Source organism: Onychostoma macrolepis, chromosome 10, assembly GCF_012432095.1.
Source record: "Onychostoma macrolepis isolate SWU-2019 chromosome 10, ASM1243209v1, whole genome shotgun sequence".
Lineage (NCBI taxonomy): Eukaryota > Metazoa > Chordata > Actinopteri > Cypriniformes > Cyprinidae > Onychostoma > Onychostoma macrolepis.
The window spans coordinates 9,049,563-9,070,873 of NC_081164.1; the positions used below are offsets into that span (position 1 = coordinate 9,049,563).

Consider the following 21,311-nt stretch of genomic DNA (forward strand, 5'->3'; position numbering starts at 1 on the left):
GAGGTCAGGAGCTCCGGTTCGAATCCCGTATAACTACGGTTCGACAAAAGAGTTCAAATCTGCATATAAGGAAGTTCAAATAGTACGGTTGTATCAACAAATGCGTTTTTATATCAGTTTTGCATTTGTCAACACTATCGGGTAGGTTTAGGGTTGGGTTTGGTGTAGGGCAGATTTCCAACATGACAGAGCATTAATTTTTAGCGACGGCCCCCGGATATTTGAATTCTGAACCGCCGCAATACGTACCTGAAGCAACGTAATAATAACAACAAAGCAATACATACCTATATCAACGTACTAAAAACGTGCCAGGATTTACATATTGAACCCGTGTTTTAGCACCACTCAGTGGACATTTAACTTTGAAACTGCAGCGAAACGTGCAGTAAGGTACGTAAAAACGGTCTAGCTAAAAAGTTCACCCAATTACGCCATGAGACCAGGTTGTACTTGGGTATTGTTTTAGCAAATTTGCATATGGTCTAACTCCATTCTGGTATGTATGTTATATATATTAGGGGTGTAACGATACACGTATTCGTATTGAACCATTCGGCTTTCGCATTACAAACCGAACGATTCGTTGGACTAATCATATCACATTTGGAAAATAAAAGAGCTTAAAGTGTGTGAAATATAATGTTCTCAGTGCCACTGCGCTCAACAAGACAGCCCAAATGATGTAACAGGCGTGCTGTCTGCCCCGTGATAACCTCTCCTTACTGGGGTGCGTCAAAAGACAAGAGACGTGAGAGATCTTGTGTCGACGATAGCCAGAGATATTGTCAAAAACATAAGTTATTGGCAATATTAAGAGGCATTTGGCATTTCCAATTAATGTAGGCCTGTTATATTTTTATTTTTATTAGGCCTATTATTTTTATGAAATTACTTTTATTAAATTAAAATAACAATTAATTTGCCCCGAAAAATTACCACATAACTGACGTGCTGCAAGGATAACAAAAGATTAGGCTATTTACTCAGTTAAAATGTTTTAAAAAAGGTTTTAAAACAGGTCTATTATACAATGAATTATAGGCCTATAATTAAAATATTGACACTGCAGTCATCAATAAAAATCAATGAAATAAAAAGCTTTTATTTCAAGCACCGACTTTCAAAAACAACACAAAATAAGTTTCTTGACATTTTTTTTCTTCACTATATATGGGCCACAAGAGAAAAATTGAGGGAATAAATTAAAACAGTTAATTTACATTTAGTAACAGTTAGTAACCGTTAAAGGCTACCGTTATCAGCATATGTCGAAATAGATTCATCTCTCGTCATCTCTGAGAGAATATGCGGTGTCACATGGCAAAAGCTCCGTCATTCCATTTTTACTTTCAATTTCTGCATAGTGAATTGACTGAGATTAAGACGTTCACCAGCATAACTCTTGCACAAAGTATGCCCGTTGCTAGTGCGATATCCATTGGCTCACCTTCATGGTTTAAAACAGAAATATTTCCAACATTGCAACATAACCAATTACCCCCGTACCGAACGTACCGTATCGAATCGAACCAAACCGTGAATTTTGTGAACCATTACACCCCTAATATATGTTACACCTTATTCATTAATTTTGTTATTGAGAGGACAATGCACAGCAAATATTTATATATTGCATATTTATATAGGGCTGCAACAACGAATCGATTAAATCGATAAAAATCGATTACTAAAAGCGTTGGCAACGAATTTCATAATCGATTCGTTGTGTCGCGCAACGCGGAGACGTTTGATTATTAAAAAAAAAAAAAAAAAACGAGCGGAGGTAGAGGAAAGATACATGGCGGAGGCAGAGAAATCCGTGCCACCCAAGTTATCCAAGGTGTGGGAGCAGGGCCGGCGTTTGCGTATGGCAGAGTATGGCAGTTGCCATACCCTAGCCCAGTCAGGTGCTGTGAAAAATTATCCAAACTTGAGTCGCTTATAATTCGTTTTTATTATTTTAAATCAGAGAGTTTTAAAAATAGTAAACCAATGATAAGCATTAAAATAACTTGTCAGTAAAACTTAACGCCATTGGATCATCGAGCTCTCAGCGAGACCTCGTACCTTCACCCGCCTCCGTTCAGATTGACGCGCCGCGCACAGCCTGGAGAAGATGAGATCTCTGCTTTTTCGCAATGCAAGGGTGAATAAATAATTGGTGTTTGAATAGTACAGCGTTTTCTTTACTCAAACACTATGTCAGTAAAGGATAATGTTTTGTGTGTTTGAAGAGTGGAGAAGAATTAGTTATTTGCTGTCTATATACGTTTTAAATATCCTGTGCATTATGTGCATAAGCGCTTAATTTGAGATTTTGGCCAAGTGTATTAAACAACAAGAAAAAACTAAGCGCCCATATAGCTACAATCAAAGTTATATAACCTGAAGTTATATACTAAAGTTATATAGTCCATTTTTATTTTATTTTATTATTATTATAACAGCTCAGGGATGTTCAAGGAGCAACATGATGGTGCACTTTCTAAAGATTTTAGTTCTGTTTTTGAATAAAGGGTTGGAAATGAATGCTTTTCTTTGTTCTTTTTTTTTAAATCCGATTCATCGATTAATCGAAAAAATAATCGACAGATTAATCGATTATTAAAATAATCGTTAGTTGCAGCCCTATATTTATATATTAATCCTGTTTGTTAATGGTTCAGTATTTGGCCATACGATGAAATCAGTGGGGTCCAAAACAACTTTGGACTCCACTGACTTTCATTGTATGGACTAAAAAATTATCTCAAAATATCCTCTTTTGTGTTCATACAGGGGTACGGAAATCATTACAGATTTTACAATTTAAACTCAACTGTCCTTTTAAGAAATCTGGTGAAATCTGGAAGTATATAAATGTGTCCACCTGCCAAATGACGTGGGAAAAAACAGGCAGATCCTGTGGTCCAACAAGACTCTGACTTGACTAAATTCGCTCTGAAAGCTGATCTTTTATTCCTAAAAGCAGTTGAAACTCTTAGCATACAACTGTGCCATTATCATAATGGAATCCCATCTGAAACTCTTTCACTTATCTCCAAAAAAAAAAAAAACAGAGCAGTCACTTCTGTGTCACATTAACATTTCAATTACCTGATCCTTGTAACAACACAAAGGAAGAAAATGGGGGGTGTGCGGGGTGCATGAGAAGGTACAGCAGTCCAATTGCACCCCATGAATCATAGCGCATTAAAATGCAGTTTTTTTCCTGATTAAGTGAAATGGTGCACAGCAGAACAGTGCTGCAGACAGGCCCAAATGGAGCTGATTTGTTCATGTGGCCTGAAGATAAGCAAAATGGACCACTCAGCTTGTATGGTGCATACACAAACACACACATCCACACAGTCAAAATACACTCACACACAGAGCTCTCAATTGAAAAAGACGCCTGATATATTATCTTACCCATGCTTAATATGTCAGTGGGATGCAGTATTTTGCGAAATCATCAGCAGTACTGGACCGGTTTTATTTTGAAGGCAAAAGCTATTGACTAAAGATTTGCTTACTATTCACTGATTATGGTAAATATTTTCTGCACATAGAAGCATGATATGCATCTTACCTGAAGGTGATAACATCCTCCAGCCAATGGCAGGTTCTGGTTTTCCGTTAGCCAGGCACATTAAAGTCACGTTGGAGCCTTCATTCACCACAAGGTCCTTCGACAGGTTCACGATCTTTGGAGGAACTGTAAAACACCGAAATTATTAATATCTAAAAAATAAACACAGTATATATAGGTATATTTTTCAATTATAAATATCCCTTGTAGATAATGACACATGATACTCAAGTCTCTTTATCATGAATACACACTATCATAATTAATAAATCAATGGTCTTTTCCACAGAGCATAAATGTAGCATTCAATAAATGTAACATTAATAACTCAATCACAGTAAGTATGATTAAAGTAAAATATGATGCTATTTTAAAGATCATAATTTTGTGTATTTAGTGTAACAGAATATGCTGACATGCTTTAATGTTCAAAAAACACATTATTTTTAAAATACTGTACATTATTGTCGTTCCTCTATGCCCCGCCTCTCTCAAACGTGTCGTTTTCTACAAAGCCCCTGCTTGCGACAAGCACAATCTGCTCTGATTAGTTAATAATGTCCTTAGTTTTACCATCAGTTCAAGCCCGAGAGGGGAACAGAGTCGCGTGACAGACACAGTGATGAAGCTTGTGTATTTGCACACACGCCGCGACTAAGAAAGCTGACTTGCGATGTGACCCTGTGTCTCTCTCACGCACACACACACACACACACACACACATTACTCTACACGGCGCAAAACTCCGCATTAAACAGTCAATAGTAAATACTTAAAATATTAACAAAACATACAGTCGCTGATTCAGAATAAGCACCAGATTGTCATAGTAAAGTCAGAATTGACCCTTTTTTATTAACTATTAACTATTAACTATGACCTTTCCTCAATAAATTCCTAATTTGCTGCTTATTAATAGTTAGTAAGGTAGTTGTTACGTTTAGGTATTGGGTAGGATTAGGGATGTAGAATAAGGCCATGTAGAATAAGGCATTAATATGTGCTTAATTACTACTAATAAATGGATAATATTCTATTAATATGCATGCTAATTAGCAACTAGTTAAGAGACCTTAAAATAAAGTGTTACCCCCATTTTCTTTTAGAAACAGCCTTTGCACAGCCAGCCTTGTACTCTCCTAGGTTCACGAAATTGTCGTTCATAAAATGTGTTGCACAAATTCGAACATCTGGGTTGTGCTGTTCTGTTGTAAGTAATCTTAATGATTCTAACTGCATCTACTTTCAGAAGGCCAAATAAAGTGCTTTTGCGTTCGCACAGAAACACTACTGCGGGCAGTTACTGAAACCACGCCTTCTTTCATTGCGTGATCATTTGGGTGGCATTACGCAAATATTTCCACATTGTGACATAGACATGTGGGGGCGTGTTTGAATGAGGCGTTTTAGCCCGGTCTGGATCAGCCTTCTCTTTTAAATATAATAAATCCTTTTGTGGGAGACTTTGAGCTTTGTAACTCTGCAGATCTTCTACATGCACAAACAGCTACATACCACACTAAAGAAAAGGAAATCATATGACTTTAAGCACATTTTCTATCATATCATAGATCATTCTCAATCAGTTACCTCTCTTTCAAATGATTCATATGTTCCTGTGTTATTTTGTGCTTGATTTGATTTGGAAAACTTCAAATAAATATTAAATCTGTAAAATATTTCTTAGGTACTATTTCTATTTGGGGCTGAAAAATTGCATACTAGACACATTTCACAAGGCTGATTTATTGATTGCCTTTGCAGTTTGAACACAATTTAAACAGACTGCAGAGCAAGCCACAATTCAGGCCTTTATGAGGGCCTTTCAGATCTCAAAAAGTCTGCAACTCAGCAAATCTAAAGATGTTACAAATACCTTATTTAGTTACCCTATGGGGAATAGCGGTAAAGGGTGTCGACATCCTCTCTTCAGGAGAGCAAATTATGGTCTACTTTTCAAAAGGAGTGTTAAACATTTACTACAACACTCACATAGAATGTGTTTGCAAAAAACCAATCATACTTTTAAACATATACGTCAATTGATGCAATTGACTAAAATATATATTTCTCTGTCACAAAAACAAAGATTTTGTTTTCAACGAACATCTCAATTAAGGTGAATGTATTAAATTTGATACATTTTGATTAATTAATTAAAAAAGAGAGAGAATACACCATAATTCATATTGAAATAAGTAGAAAACAATTATGAACAGCTGCATTACAGCATTTGTATATTTAACGCATTCACAAACATAATAATTAATACTGTATCTATAATTTAGATACAAGTAGTACACTTTAGCACTTGGAATAAATTATTGATTTACATACACTATCATTTATAATGTTAACTTTAGATTCCTAGATTTTAGAGAATCCTATAAAAAATGCAAAATAAAATATGAAGCAGCACAACTGCACCAAATCTGAATATTAGAATGATTTCTAAAGAATTATGCGACACTGCAGATTGGAGAAAATTCAGCTTTGCCAACAAAATAATAAAATAAATTAAATTTTAATATATATATATATATATATATATATATATATATATATATATATATAAAGACATCAATTATTTATAAAGTGCAAATAACATTTTTTTACTGTATTTGTGATCAAATAATAATCTTCTGATCTTACAGTAGTGGACAGCCCTTTATTAAAAACAACCTCAAAGAAGACATTAATATTTATATTCCCATGAAGAGAAATCCAGTTTGTTGGGGGGGATCTTAGAGGAATCAAGATTGTTGAGCTGTTGTTTTCAGCACAGGCACACTGTGGATTCACACGTACTATTTTGAGTCCAGAACCATGAATCCCTCCAATACCTTTACAAGCTTTTCCTCACAAAACCACGGCTCATATTATAAAAATTGTCCTGCAACATAAAGGTCAGTTAAGTTAAAGGTCAGTTCAGTATAATGTCTCCAATCTCTGGAGAGCACCCTGCACTTTTGCCTCGATGATGGCCGGCAAAATATGTTTGACTTGACTGCCGTAACGGTAGAATAAAGTCCTTTAGAGGCCATTAACTAATTCCCTCCACTGTAAATGAAGATCCACAATGAGCTGCAGCAGAAATGCTTCTGTTGAAAATTAATTCAATAAATGCCTTCAGGCGGAGTATGCACGATATCTCCTTCCGTGAAACCTTACAAAACAAAACACACAGTGTATGAGCACGCTGCTTTAAACAATTAGCATAATCATTAAGCGCTCAAAGATGATGTTCTCAGTAAATGTAATAATAGGTGGCACTGATGGTATGATCAGAAAAATACCAGTGTCGTTTGACACGTTCTGTTCTGCTTTTGAATGCAGATGTTATTTTGACACGTGTACTCTGTCAAGAGGTTTGGTTTTGCATTTTAAAGCTGAGACAACTCAACAAAGGTTGCCGTCACCGTCTGAGCTGGTACTAACAAAGCCATGCAGTACCACCGTTTTATCCTGTTTTAGTCACTAAAGACATGTTCCTCCAGAGACACTTGGCTATAAATAATTCATTTAACGTCAGTCTAAGTGTACATCCTCTTTATATGTGACAGAGAGACACATTCTTTTCTGATTGTTTTCTTTTTTTTCTATATATATATATTATTAAGGTCAAATTCACAATTTTCTCCAGTTTGCCACACAGAGGATAAACAACGCAACTCAAGAATCTGAGAGAAATATGCTCTTAAATACCCCATGTTTTGTGTGGCTTCGGTTAGCTTTAAAACTAATCTACACGCTAAAAGACAAAATTAGCTTTTAACAGACATACATTTAAAATGCAGTCTGTCTGCAAATGTCATATCTGAACTACGCATAGCCATATACAAGGTTTAGTCCAAAAATACATTACAGTTAAATTATAAATCAAACCCAGACACCATGCTGAGCAAAAGTTCATATTTGTATAGTGAAATTTAATTATCAAAGCTCAATATTGTCATTCGTAGAAATACAGAGGACTGTAGAACAACAGCAACAACATCTTAACATACACTATATCGTTCACAACTTTTTAATAAGGATGCATTACATTTATTAAAAAAGTGACATTAATTGCGTGTATAATGTTACAAAATTAAGCAGCACAACTCTTTTCATCATTGATAATGACAAAAAGTGTTTCTTGAGCAGCAAATCAGTATATTAAGCCCTATTCGGACGGGATTAGTTTTACAATGTCATTTTTACCTCAGGACGTCTGTAATATTAATGGTCAATTCGCACAGGATAAGAAATCTGTAAAACTGCCAGAAGTGGGAAGGGTAACTTGAAATGCGCTCTGCCGTCACCTGCTTGTCGTCATGTGCGTTGCGCTTCCTGATATCCTCGTTCAACTGGACCTAACTGTTTATATCCAATCAAAATGTAATTTAATTAATAAATCATTCGACCGCACCTGTGATGCACACACACACGATTTATTAAATTAAATTCTGTTGGTAATAGGCACCAACCTAAAGTCAAAAGAAGTTTTGTGACTACTTTTAAACAGAAAATGGCGGAATATTTACGTACATATTCACTGGTCTATTCGGACGAGATTAGCATTACCTTAGGTAATTTCTCTGGACCTTTTTACAGAAGGTAAAAGTCACCGTAATCTTTACTGATATTGTCCGTAATGATTACGGAGATGGTGCATTCGGACGGGACGGAAATCACTGAGAAGCTCTGGTAATAATTACTTTTACCCCACCTCTCCATGTAAATTCTGAAGGATTTTGTGACACTGAAGACTGAAAATTCAGCTTTGCAATCCCAGGAATAATATTCACTTTAAAATATATTCAAATAGAAAACAGCTACTTTAAATGGTAACAATATTATATTATACAGCATTATATTTTAATGCACTTTTTTCTAGGGTAAATGAGCAAAATTGTTATAAAACTAGGCAAAGTCTTATGGATATTACATTATGTCGTTTTAAAACCATGTATGGTCGTGGGTCTTTTAGATATTCTGGGGCACTTTTGTGGTATTTCGACTATGGTTAGTTTTAGTTTAAAAGCTAAAAGTTGGCTCTTAAGTAGGGTGTTTTGTTGATGAATTTGTATTATGTACGTGGTTATTTGTGATTGTAAATTTTTGTAAATGTGGAATTTTATTATAATTTTTGTATTTATAATGCAGTGCCAGTGTACCTGTTACTGGGAGTGGAGTTTGTGCTTTACATCAAGGACCACAATGGAAACAAGTTTTATTTTAAACTTTATTGTGTTATCCTTGACGAATTGAGTGTATTCACTACTTTTTTGTCAAATAAACAAACAAACAATGTATAACAAAATTACATTTTTTTCCCCTGTAAATTTGATCAAATAAATGCAGCTTTGGTGAGAATGAGAAACTTTGTTAAAAAAATATTTAAAAACCATATCAGCCCCAAACCTTTGAACAGAGAAGAGCAGGAAATGTTTTTAATTATTGCAGATTCACATTGATTCACCTAATAATTATATTTACTTTTCTTTCCTTTAAAAAAGAACTGAATATGTTAACACAATAACTGCAAAACTATTATGAGATTAGCAGTAATTAAATATTGTTTAACTGACAACTTTTTTTAATTATACTTCTTAAAGAAATTATAATTGCTGAATTTGTGCGCAGACTTTATAAGAAATTCATTAGTTGCATAATGCAGGACAAAAATAAAATGCTAAAAACTTCATCTAAATGCTAAATGCTAAATCTTCAGGCAGCAGGAAGAGCGGTGCATTTGATTATCTTCAGCCTAGAATGTTAAATGTGTTTTGCTCACTGTTCTAAATATGGCAAACATAAAGTCATTCTGAAAAAAAGAAAAGCATAAAAAGCTCTGCGCACTATTTAGAGCCTCCACACAGCTCTTTAACGCCAGTTTCCAGCAAAAACCGCAGCAAACAAGCTCTGTTTATCGACAAACTGTAACAGTCACCAAAGGAACCATATGAAAGTTAATAAGAGAACTGTTTACAACGGCACCGTGACCCTCCGTATGACAATGACAGTCATAGTGAGGAATGATTCTATCACTGCGTTTATGACTTGTGCTTTGGAACGATAGCGTGTATCTTTGTGAGACATATTTCTGATATGGATGGCCGGAATGCAACGCAAAGCCATTTTCAAAGCCAATAAAGGTCTTACAATGACTGTTCTTCCTTTATATCGCACAGACTGTAAAGAAACGTGGCCGTTTGTGTGAGTGTGTGTGTGTGTCTCGCCAGATTGGATTCTCCAGCCTCCGTATGAGGTAAAGCATGTTAAATTGCATTTTAATAGAGTCGTACCATCCTCTTACTTTTGATGCCGGATTTCTGAGCTTCAAAGGGATCTTCAGTTGACAGGAGGAGCAATTGAATAGAAATAACTTGGCATATCGCAGTCTATTCCCAAGATTTGACCTCAGCTTTGCCTAGCTGAGACGTGGGAATCCTCATTAAGGCGTGATATGGATTATCGTATATAAATATGATCTCACTAGTAAAACAAAACTACAAACACTACAAAGACAAAATTAACAGAAAAGCGCACTATTCAGATATTAAGAGTTTTGATTCGATTTAACAAAGGGGCAAGAATCTGGCAGACCAGATCAGCTGGCAATTTTTTCAACTATGCAGTAATGAGCACTTTATTATGATGATCAGCTGCAATTGAGAGCACCATTAATATGGTTAAGATTATTCCACTTATCATAAAATCATCACCACTAATTATTTTAGATTAAAAAAAATGAAATGATAAAAGGACTGACATTTATCCTAGTCATAATTCTATTAAGGGGCTTTTTATGTACTTACAAAAGCATTAACGCAAATAGAGTATAGACACCAGGGTTATTATAGTTCACTAAAATAATAATAATAATATCATTATATAACATAATGACATTAAATACATGCTGCTAACTGTAATAAAACAAAATAAAATGAAAAAAAACTTAACCTTATTTTTTTTCACCTAGTTGGCAAAACAAAATTTTTACATTTAATTTAGTTAAATGTGAAGTATTAAAATAAACAGAAATATAACAAAACAATAATATATATATTTTTTAAATTAGCAATAAATAAAACAAAATTATAAAAATGACTAAACTTTTAACGACAGAACTAAACAAAATACAAAATTAAAAAAAAATTCAATGTGTATATATATATATATATATACACATACACACATATATGTATATATATAAAATAAATGAGAACAATACAATAAAGTGTTTGAGATTATGTCCAGCTCATCAAATGTTTAATTTTGTTTAACTATGAGTATGTGATTACTTTTCGTTACATTCGACTGGTTAGGAGCCAATACTTTGGTGATATTTACGATTCAACACAAAGGATAACAAATAGCCTCGTTCCAGCCAGATGAACTCCTACCCCAAGTGTCCACTGGTGTGGAAGAAACCCGCTCAATACTGCTTAAAACGTCAGTGGTCTGCAGCTTTGGAGGTGTGTCTGTAAAACGCACAGCAGCGCTCATGCCTTCAGTACGGTCAATGATTGCTTTCAATATATGGTCAATAACGTCATCATATTTATGCACAATTACAGCTCAAACTTTTTTTTACTTTTGAATGAGTACATTTGAAACTTTTGTTAACCAAGCCGTAACGATTTTTCAAAATCTGAATTCAATATAACAACAATGTGCAGTGAATACACCAGAAACTCCGGCGCTATTGGCAGATTTTGAAACTCTTATGGCAGACTGACTTCACCTCACAGCGACTGGCTGCCACCCTTTATTTTTCTTTTCTCATTTGAATAAAGCTGAACATTTCTCAGCTTTTTGATGCTCTCACTGGTAGCAGCGCTGTCAATCCCCCACGTGAGCCTGTCGCTCAACTCCCATGGAGAACGAATTGAAAACGCCTGCTCAACTCCATGCCAGTGGACACATATGGCTAAGGAACTAAATTACATGGAGCCAGTGAATCTGCAAGGGGAATTTGCTGATAAGACATCAACCAGCTGAAAATATACTTCCAGTATGCCACCCCTTCATTCCTGTCATATGGTCATAGAGACATGTGTCATATTACAGTAAAACCACATATCGTTTTTGTCTTCTGTGGCAAAATAAACATGTCAGTGTCGCTACTCTGTTTGATAAGCAGGACGACTTTGGAGGAAATCAATTTGCGTTTTGTTGCTGTCACAAGAAACTAAAGACCAGCAGTGGCAGAACTCTGTTCCAAAACCTACCGAGTTGCCTTGCTGCATACTGCCAAAAAAGGCAGGTGGATACTAAGCCAGCACCCTAAGCGTGGAACCACATAAGTGACAGATTTGGAACGCTCTACATAGGCAGCATAACTCTGTCACACGGTATATTTGATTTCTGTAGCGATGCTACTAAGCTAATACTGTGATTTACAGTTATATTTATTCATTTAGTAGCCTATATGTTTTTATCCTAAGCAAATGAGGAACAAAGAGATTAATATAAGGAGCAAAAGTTATCCCTCAATTCTGATTGGTTGATAGGAATATTGTTCCAGGATCAACAAGGATGTTGATCCAGGAACATGTACTTGGTGAAATCACATTCACCATATATAATTAGTGCTATCAAATGATTCATCTTGATTAATCGCATCCAAAACAAAAGTTTTTGTTTACAAAATATGTGTGTGTACTGTGTATATGTATTATGTATACATATATACTGTCACGAATCCTGTCCGTGGTCTTCTGTCCACTTGCCACCAGAGGTCGCCCTCCGATTACATGGACTCTTGCACCACACTACTGTTGCACTTCACCATCTAACTACATTTCCCATCATCCATCGCACAGATGACACAGCTGTCAGATTACAAATTGCACTGATTACACAGCTGAAACCCATTAGACACTCTTTATAAGCCTTGGACTTTCTCTCCCTCACTACCGAGTATTGTATGCATTTATCGCTGCCCTACAGAGCTCCTGTTAGTTTCCCTAGTCTTGCCTTGCCCTGCATGTTTAGGATTGTCTTTTCCCCTGCCTGGACTATCGCTTTCGTTTTGGATTTACCTCTCTTGTCTAGCTGCTTTGGATACTGTTCGCCGATCGTCGACCCACGCTTGTCTTTGTTTACTCTTTGTCTCACCCATGTTATACCTGTTTGCCACTGTTCGACCCTGCTGTTATGACCACGTCTCTTCTCATTAAAAGCTTGCATATGGATCCGCACGTCTCACATCTCGTCAGTCCCGTAACATATACACACACATGTATGTATATATTTAAGAAAAATATCTTATGTTTATAGATTAAATATATTTACATGTGATATAAATTATATGACTATAAATTTATACATGCAAATATTTTCAAAATATATACTATATATACTGTATGTGTGTATTTATATATATATACACATACTAAATATACACAGTACACATTATGTAAAAAATAAATTTATTTTGGATCACGATTAATCATTTGACAGCACTAATATATATATATATATATATATATATATATATATATATAGCTATTATTAAAGGTTTGTGAACTAAAGTAACTAACATTAAATAAAAACAAAATAAAAACTTGGGGAAAAAACATAGACATTAAAACAAACAAACATACAAATAAAAACAACAAAAATACACAAAACATACTAAACTTTACCTAAAATTAAAATGAAAACTGAAAATATAAGAATTATTAATGCTAAATATTAACAAAAACTATAATAGTATATCAATGATACTAAAAATATCACTGGCACACTGAAATATTTGGTAAAATAATACATTTTTTATTATATTAAGCTATTTTTGATAAATGCTTTATTTAACATTTTGTAATCAACTTACTGAAAATAAAAATAAAATCAATATAAATAAAAAAGTAAATATTTTTCTTGTTGCTTTGGATAAAAGCATCTGCTAAATGCATAAATGTAATGTAAATTTGGACAAACCAAGATATTTTAGGAGGCATCACAATTAGGTTGCCTGCATGGGCATAAAATGCATGAAAATATCTGAAAGCTGGTGAAATGTGTTTCAAACAATAATTCTGAGAAGATTTTTTATTTCTGTATGAACAAGACATGTTTAGAGCTGCTTCCTGGTAGTTCTCATGAAATGACTCATTTCTATTGATGTACATTCATTAATATTTTACACACTTATGCTCTTTTTCTTCAAAGATCAATAGTCGCACACGATCAATGGACGTGAATACAAATGAAATAACACGTTGCGATTCTGTTGTGTACAAACAGCACTTGACTTTGACTTGTTCTTATGTAAAGATGATATAACGGCTATGGGTCTGTGACCAAAATAAACATCTACATTATGAATACACAGCCCTAATATTTGGAACACAGCTGCAGGAACAATGTTTGCATCCAGTGAAAATGTCAGATAATTTGACATGCAAATGATGACCTCTTTCAGGCACTGATTACCATGCAAAGTCTTTAATCAGGGAATGAATATTTGCTTCATCTGCATGTCCTATACAACAAATTTGCTGCATTTTCGTTCCTTTAAAAAAAAAAAAAAAAAAAAAAAAAGAGACTGAGAGAAAAGCAGCTTTTGACATCTCCCGGCACTTTGCTTGGTTTGGAGGATATCCCAAGATCCGCGAACTTTCTCTCCATCACAGTTTGGGATATAATCCTGTCCTCTAGGTATCTGACAGAAACAAATTAAAGACAAAAGCAGACGGGCTACGTCTTAGTCCCTCAAGAAAAGGGTTTTAAATATCAGCTTTAAGGCTTTTTAGGAAATAATATGTTCACACGTTTCTGTACAAAGAGAGTGATTTTCACACTTCCTACTTTAAGCGCAGTAATTTGTCAGTTTCTTCCATCACAGTTTACTTAAAGTGTTTCTTCCTGAACCTTTTTTTTTACCTTTAATTATGTATCTTCTCATTAAAGGTGAAATTAGTTATTTCTGTGCTACTAATACCACCAACCATCAGTGCAAAATAAATATAAAATATAAACAAGACTGTTTCCTAACAGGTTTCCCGATAACCACAAATGCCCATCTTGTTGAGCATTCATTTATACACAGTTGGTTATGTCTTAAATGACTGGAAACATTAAAAACAGATCAGATGTTTGTCAATATATTATATCTTAAAGTGACAATAGCCTAATATACCTGCAGTTGTCTGTGTCGTCAATGTTACTCAAATAACAAAAGACAGAAAAAACGAATGCGTTGTTTAATTAAGAATTTAATTCATACAGTTTAGACTTTGACATTTGATAACTTCATTCAGTTGCTTCAGTATTTCTCATTACTGATATACTACACTGACCTTCCTAAAAAATTGGTGTCTATTATATTTATTTGTCGTATTGTTCCAAATCAGTTCCTTTGTTTTTATTTCATTATTGATTATTTACTTGTTTTCAGTAAGCTAGAGATTTTTTCTACTCTAGTATTTAGTACTCTAGTAGCTTTCAGTCTATAGGCTAGTATTAGTGTTTAATATGACATCGAAATTAGTGACAAGAATTATTCAATTTCAATGACATCAAAAATGTTGATATTATAACAACCTCATTTCAAGAAAAATAAACTATATTGTGATATCATCATCATCGTGAAATAAAATGACTCGTATCTTGATATAAGATTTTGGTTATATTATCCACCCTTACGTCATTGGTCAGTCAAACAGACAGTCCCGCCCCTAAACCCATGCCATTGGTTGAACCAGAGTTGCGGTTGTCTGGCTGGTTGGGAAGCTTTTTCTAGGAAATTAAATCCAACATATTACTTATTGCTGTCTGTGCATTTTAGGCTGGGATGGAGAAAGTATTCCAACTTGGGGAAAAAATACACACTTCACATTTGGCAGCATTTGGCAAGGATGATCCTAGTTAGCAACTAATTTTTCCAATAAAAATAGGAAACTAACCAATCTATAATGACATGATGCTGAGGCCAACAGATTTTCCCTAAGAAAGATGCTATGGTGAGTGTGTCTGACATGCTACATCTGCAGGAAGACATTCTGAGAGCGCCACTGCAGCCAACAGCCGCGAGGCAACTGCAGTCTTTCCCCTCATAAATGTGGATGGCAGCAGCAGCTCAGACCAGCTTTATGAAGATTAGGAGGAGTTGGCTTTGTTTCTCCTTGACCTTATTATACATCAACAACTGCATGGAGAGAAATATGACGGTTTGCCTGGTATTCTGAGTGAGACCTCTGGAGCACAGCTATTTTGATTAGCATGAATTAGTTTTGGTGTTAACATGGTTCGCCTCTGCAAACATGATCATAGCACAGTTCCCTCCCACGCTGACACGATGTGCCGGAGAACATAAATTAATGGCTGTGTTGAAAAACAGAAAATACTGATCGCTTTAGTATTTTTACACTGAAATCAACGTGTTTTCATTTAAATAACATTCAGATGATAATGAATTATGGTACGCAGAGAAAACGACTGTTTGAAGAGGGACTGAAAAAGAATCAAACATAGAGATGAAAATATCTTTGATGTTTAATGGGACTTCCTAATGAAGCACTAAAGTACAACGTCATGATTCAATCCCCGGAAACTTACAGCATGGTCAAATCTCATTGTCATGGTGATTTCACATTCACGCTCTCTATAAAATATTGCTGTCAAATTACCATATTAATTTAGAAAGATTATTTATTTTAAACACCAATGCATATTATTCCTTTTCACTAGGGATGCACCGATAGGATTTTTTTGGGCCGATACGATACCAATTTGAACAAACAACTATTGGCTGATTCTGATACCGATATTGGTCAATTGCATAAAGCAGGGCTTAAAAACTTTTTCCATTGGTTCACTCTGAGCAGAATTGGTATTTAACAGTTTCTGTTCCTGTTCCTCTGTATTATTGCTGTTCCAAAACCAGTTTGAGTAGAAAAAATACCGGTTAATAACTTTTGTTTTCTCCCTTTTCTTTGCCAATAATAATAATAATAATAATAATAATAATAATAATAATAATAATAATAATAATAATAATAATAATAATAATAATAATAATAGTAGTAATAATAATAAAGTACAGCATTTTCTTTACTCAAAAAAAACCCCATAATAGTCTTTGATGTTTGCAGCATGGATTAAAAAAACATTTCTCCTATAAGCGTTTTGAGAGGAAAAAACTGCCTAAATTAGTAGTCTGTACGTCACATTTTATTATTTTATTCGGACATAATGTAGGCTAAAATACCAGTAAATAATGCAAAATATTTACAAACATTACCAACACAATTATATGAGGTGCCGTATAGGGCTTAAATCAAACTTCACTCATGAAAACATACATGAGACATTTGCATACACATGAAACAGTCACACGTATACTACTAAGTGCTCAAACAAATATATATGAAATGCACGCACACACACACACACACACACACAAACTCTCCACGTAGTTACTTATGAGACTCGAACAAATACACACAAACTCTCCGCACACATATGAGACGCACACAAATGCACACAAACTCACAACAGAGTTGTGTGTACACACACACACACACACACACAGATATACATATATATGTATGTCAATCTATTAAAAAATTTAATTGCGTTAATCACAGTCATGGGCTGTGATTAATCGCAAATTTAAAATACTAGGATTTACTGGAAAAGAAACGCATGACAAACTAGTTTAAGGAAACAGAACCTTTCACACTTCCGCCAGGTATGAGACCCTATATATATATTAGGGGTGTCAACGTTAATGCGTTAAATGCGATTAATCAAAAAATTTTAACCTGTTAATATTTTTTTAATGCAAATTCATCGTTTTATAAGGTTTGACCCCAACTTCTTCCCGTCATCACAGCGCGGAAGGTTATCTATCATTGTGTGATGAGGGTACAGCACCAGTGTTGCCAGGGCAGCGGCACAAGTGGGCTATTTTGAAAACACAGTCGCAGGAAAAATTACAGAGCTGTGGGTTGCGGTTTTGTGGGCTACTTTTATAATGTACCGCAGCCGCCCAAAGTGTATATAGACAAATAAAAATTAAAATAGATCCTTTTACTAATGTGTATTATACTTGGAATGTATCCCTGGCAACTTAATATTAATAAATATCGCCGATACATCGGTGCATCCCTACTTTTCACACAATTTATGATTAAAGAATTCTCAGGAATGCTTACTTAAATGTTTATTCTAAAGCCTCTAAATGTTTCACACCTATATTGATATTCATGTGATTCATTTGGTCAATTAATCTGCATATTTTGTAATTTATTCAATTAACATTCTTAATCGATTCACAGCCACAGTTCAAAAACAATAACAGAGGAGATTATATAAATTATTTAAGACAGCTGGTACATGAACATTAACATTAGTAAACCAAGTTTAATTACATTAGAGGCTGATCTTGCCTTCTGGTACCTGAAGCTCATTAATAACAGCAACAACTTGAAGCGCTGTGTCTTCTTAACGCTCTGACCTGTCTGGAGGCCCTAGTTACATGTAATTATTCATGTTATCACATTCCACTTTGTTAGAGGACCCATAAATACCCCGAAGGCTTCAGAAATGGCAGGGGCATGTTCAAGCATCCCCACATGATTTTAATAACTTAACGTGTTTGCAGCATGAATGCTGTGACCAAGGCACCCAACTGCCTGTGGTTATTAAGGACACTGTAGTCAGGGCATGCTGAAGGCCTTCACACGTTCAGAGAGAGAGCACAGAGACATTAGATGCACACCGCTATTTGGAGAGTTACAACCTGAGGGAACTTGGTAGAAGAAATGGTAGACACACTGTAAAAGAAAAAAACTGTGTTTGAAGAACTTATAAAAAAATAAAGGCAAAAGATTGTGAGGCTATTGTTGATTTGAAATAATTTACTTATTTTAAGACTTGACTGAACTTAAAAAGTCAAGTTTCCTTTGCTATATTTGGAGCAACTGCCAACTTAGATTTCAGATTTTTCTTATCTATCTCTAAAGCTTTTGTACTCTGTTGGTTTGGAATTAGATTTTTTTAGATTATTTGAATCTATTTTGGCTCAAACTGGATTTGGATATTTGTTTTGTTATGTCAGGTATTGAGATAAGACGACTTCATTAAAACATTTTATAGATGTCTCCAGGTCTTAAACATAGTTGTATAATATTTAAGGCCATGAAGTCTAAAATGCCTTAAATAGTACAAGAAAAGTCTTTATTATAATTTCAAGAGGTCTTAACTTTGGAGACAGAAAGACAAGAATCGCAATAGGCTCGATTAAACTTCAAAAGTCTATGATTTCAATGAATAAATATGAGCATTGGACGTTTCAAAGTAAAACGCGGCATGGGTGTTTTATATGAACATATTTTTGAAGGGAACTGGCCGTGTTCAATGGTATTTTTTATTTTATCTGATAAAGCAGCGTTTATGATCATATCTGCTTTGTTTACAGTAATTACTAATAAGCCTGTCAGCTGTTTTTGTTCAGACCAATGTGAAAATCGACAATTTTTTTTTATGCAGCAAACAGAGAAAATCTGAACTGGTGGATTGCTAATATGCCCTAATATGCCTTCTAAAAATCTAAACAATTAAGATATAGGCCTACAGTGTATGTTTAAATTAATATAATAATTGATACTTTTGACTCACCCCTCTTCTTTTTAAAGAAATGGTTTAAAGGCTGACTGTAGGACATATGGCGATGAAAAGGTGAAAGGCAAAATTAATTCATTCTTCTCGGCCATTTGTTTCTAGTGCAGAGATTTTATTTTTTCTGCTTTAATACTATTTAATATAATTTCCCAACAACAAAAGTATGGCCAATGAAAATGCTGAGTGGTGAGCAAAAAAGTTAATGTCAAGCCCTGTATGTCTCTCTTTCCCATCTTGCACCTTAACCTTTGGTCCTTACTATGACAGCCAATGTAAATATATGCACAAAAGATTAAAGTGATTTTTTAAATATTTGCTATTTTGAATCCAATATAAAATAATCAACATTTCTTTTCAATGCAGAGCTTAATTTACTTCACCCTAACCCTCTGGGGTCGACAAACGCGGATACACGTTTTGAGGCAGATTTTCCTGATAAGGCCGAAATGAGCTTGAATTACTCTGCCATTTTTGATCGTACAGATAAGAGCAATACACCATTCAAATCTGTAAGGGGTCTACTTTTATTTGTATACACTCATAATAACAACTAAACTTTGTGCTTTTGAAGAATAAAGAAAACAAACAGGGTGCGTTCTCAGTCTTCACTCTCTCCGCGAGCTGCTTTTTGAAACATGCCGCTAAAATGAACTGTAACTCAGCAAATACTTCACACAGAGACATGACATGACATATAGAAATATATCTATAGAAAGCTTGACATGTCTGCTCTTAAATGAAGTAAGTCTTACCGAAAACAAATATTCTGTGATAAAGTAATCCATATGAAACCAACGACAGGTCCAGTTTTTCCGTCTGGTCTCATTATCTCTAATTAGGTCACGCCCACACGCTGCTCGCGCTATTGTTATTACAAATATCCACGTGAGACACGTGGCATGTAAACGCCCACACCACTGTAAACAAAGCAGCAACGCGTTTATCGCAGATACTTTTCAGTTTTGGAAGAACACGCTGTGAGGAATAAGCCTTGTATTTACCTGAGAAAGGCGCTGAGAGGAAAAAGCCTTGTATTTACCGCCAGAAGACGCGCTGAGAGGAAAAAGCTTTGTTTACCTCACAAACAGAACGTGAGCGCAGCTGGAGCCGGCAGAGGAGGAGATTTTCTATACTGAGTAAGTAATGTTTCTTATTGGCATTCGATAATGTGTTGTGACAAAGTTGAACGCATTTACTAAACTTTTCCCAAACTATAACTCCAGAATAAAATGTGTGAAATCGAGTGCAACATTTTAAAATATGATAGGCAACCTTTCATTGCATTTAAATGTTGCAGGACGTGAGGATAGTTATATGTTCTATAAACAATGACATAAAAGTAATGTCTAAGAAAGTTTAGACCAATCTTTACTGTGAAGTAGCCTACTCTGTTTGCAAATACCTGCTCAAACGTGTTTATAATAAGCTTAACAATAATAATTTAGTTTCTCAGTTATAAAATGTTGTTTTTGTATTGTATGATAATACATGCAAAGCATGTGTGCATCTACTGTATGTTATAAAATCATGTGGGCAATATTGGTGATTGCTAATGTAATAATATAGTTGCTCCTGATAAGCCTATCAACATGCTCACTAATTTATTTATTAATTTTAATGGGGGGGGGCTTTATTTATTTTGAATAGTAACAATATGTAGGCCTATATATTATAATAAATATAATGTACTGTTTTTGCGGTACTTTGGATCAAATAAATGCAGGCTTGGTGAGCTGAAGACACTTCTTAAAAAAAAACATTACAAATTTTACTGTTTAAATAATTTGACTGGTAGTGTATGTATTGTCACGTTTGCTTTGTCTTTGTCCATTCATTGTGTTGCTCACGTTTTTTTGTGTTTTCTCATGCAGTTTCTGCTGTCTCCCGTTTTCCTGGGTTCCAGTTTCCTGCCACTGTTTTGGATATTTTGGATATTGCACCCACAATGTCTTGACTCTTCTGTTGTTTATTTGTTTGTTTGTTCCTAATAAACTGTTTAACTGCACTCGCAAGTGAATCTCAAGTTATTTTATGTGATAGTTATATGTATATACATTTCTTTTTTCTTCACATTCTTTCTTGTAGCAATTCCCTCTCAGTCACACACCTGACTCAA

At 34.7% G+C, this 21,311-nt stretch overlaps 1 protein-coding gene across 1 annotated transcript in view; it reads right to left on the minus strand.

The window, feature by feature from the left end:
• Positions 1 to 21,311, minus strand: part of ntm (neurotrimin) — a 318,851-nt gene that overhangs the window by 17,678 nt on the left and 279,862 nt on the right. Inside the window, 1 exon segment of the mRNA XM_058788959.1 lies at positions 3,575 to 3,700. Within this exon segment, the coding sequence (XP_058644942.1) occupies positions 3,575 to 3,700 (126 nt within the window).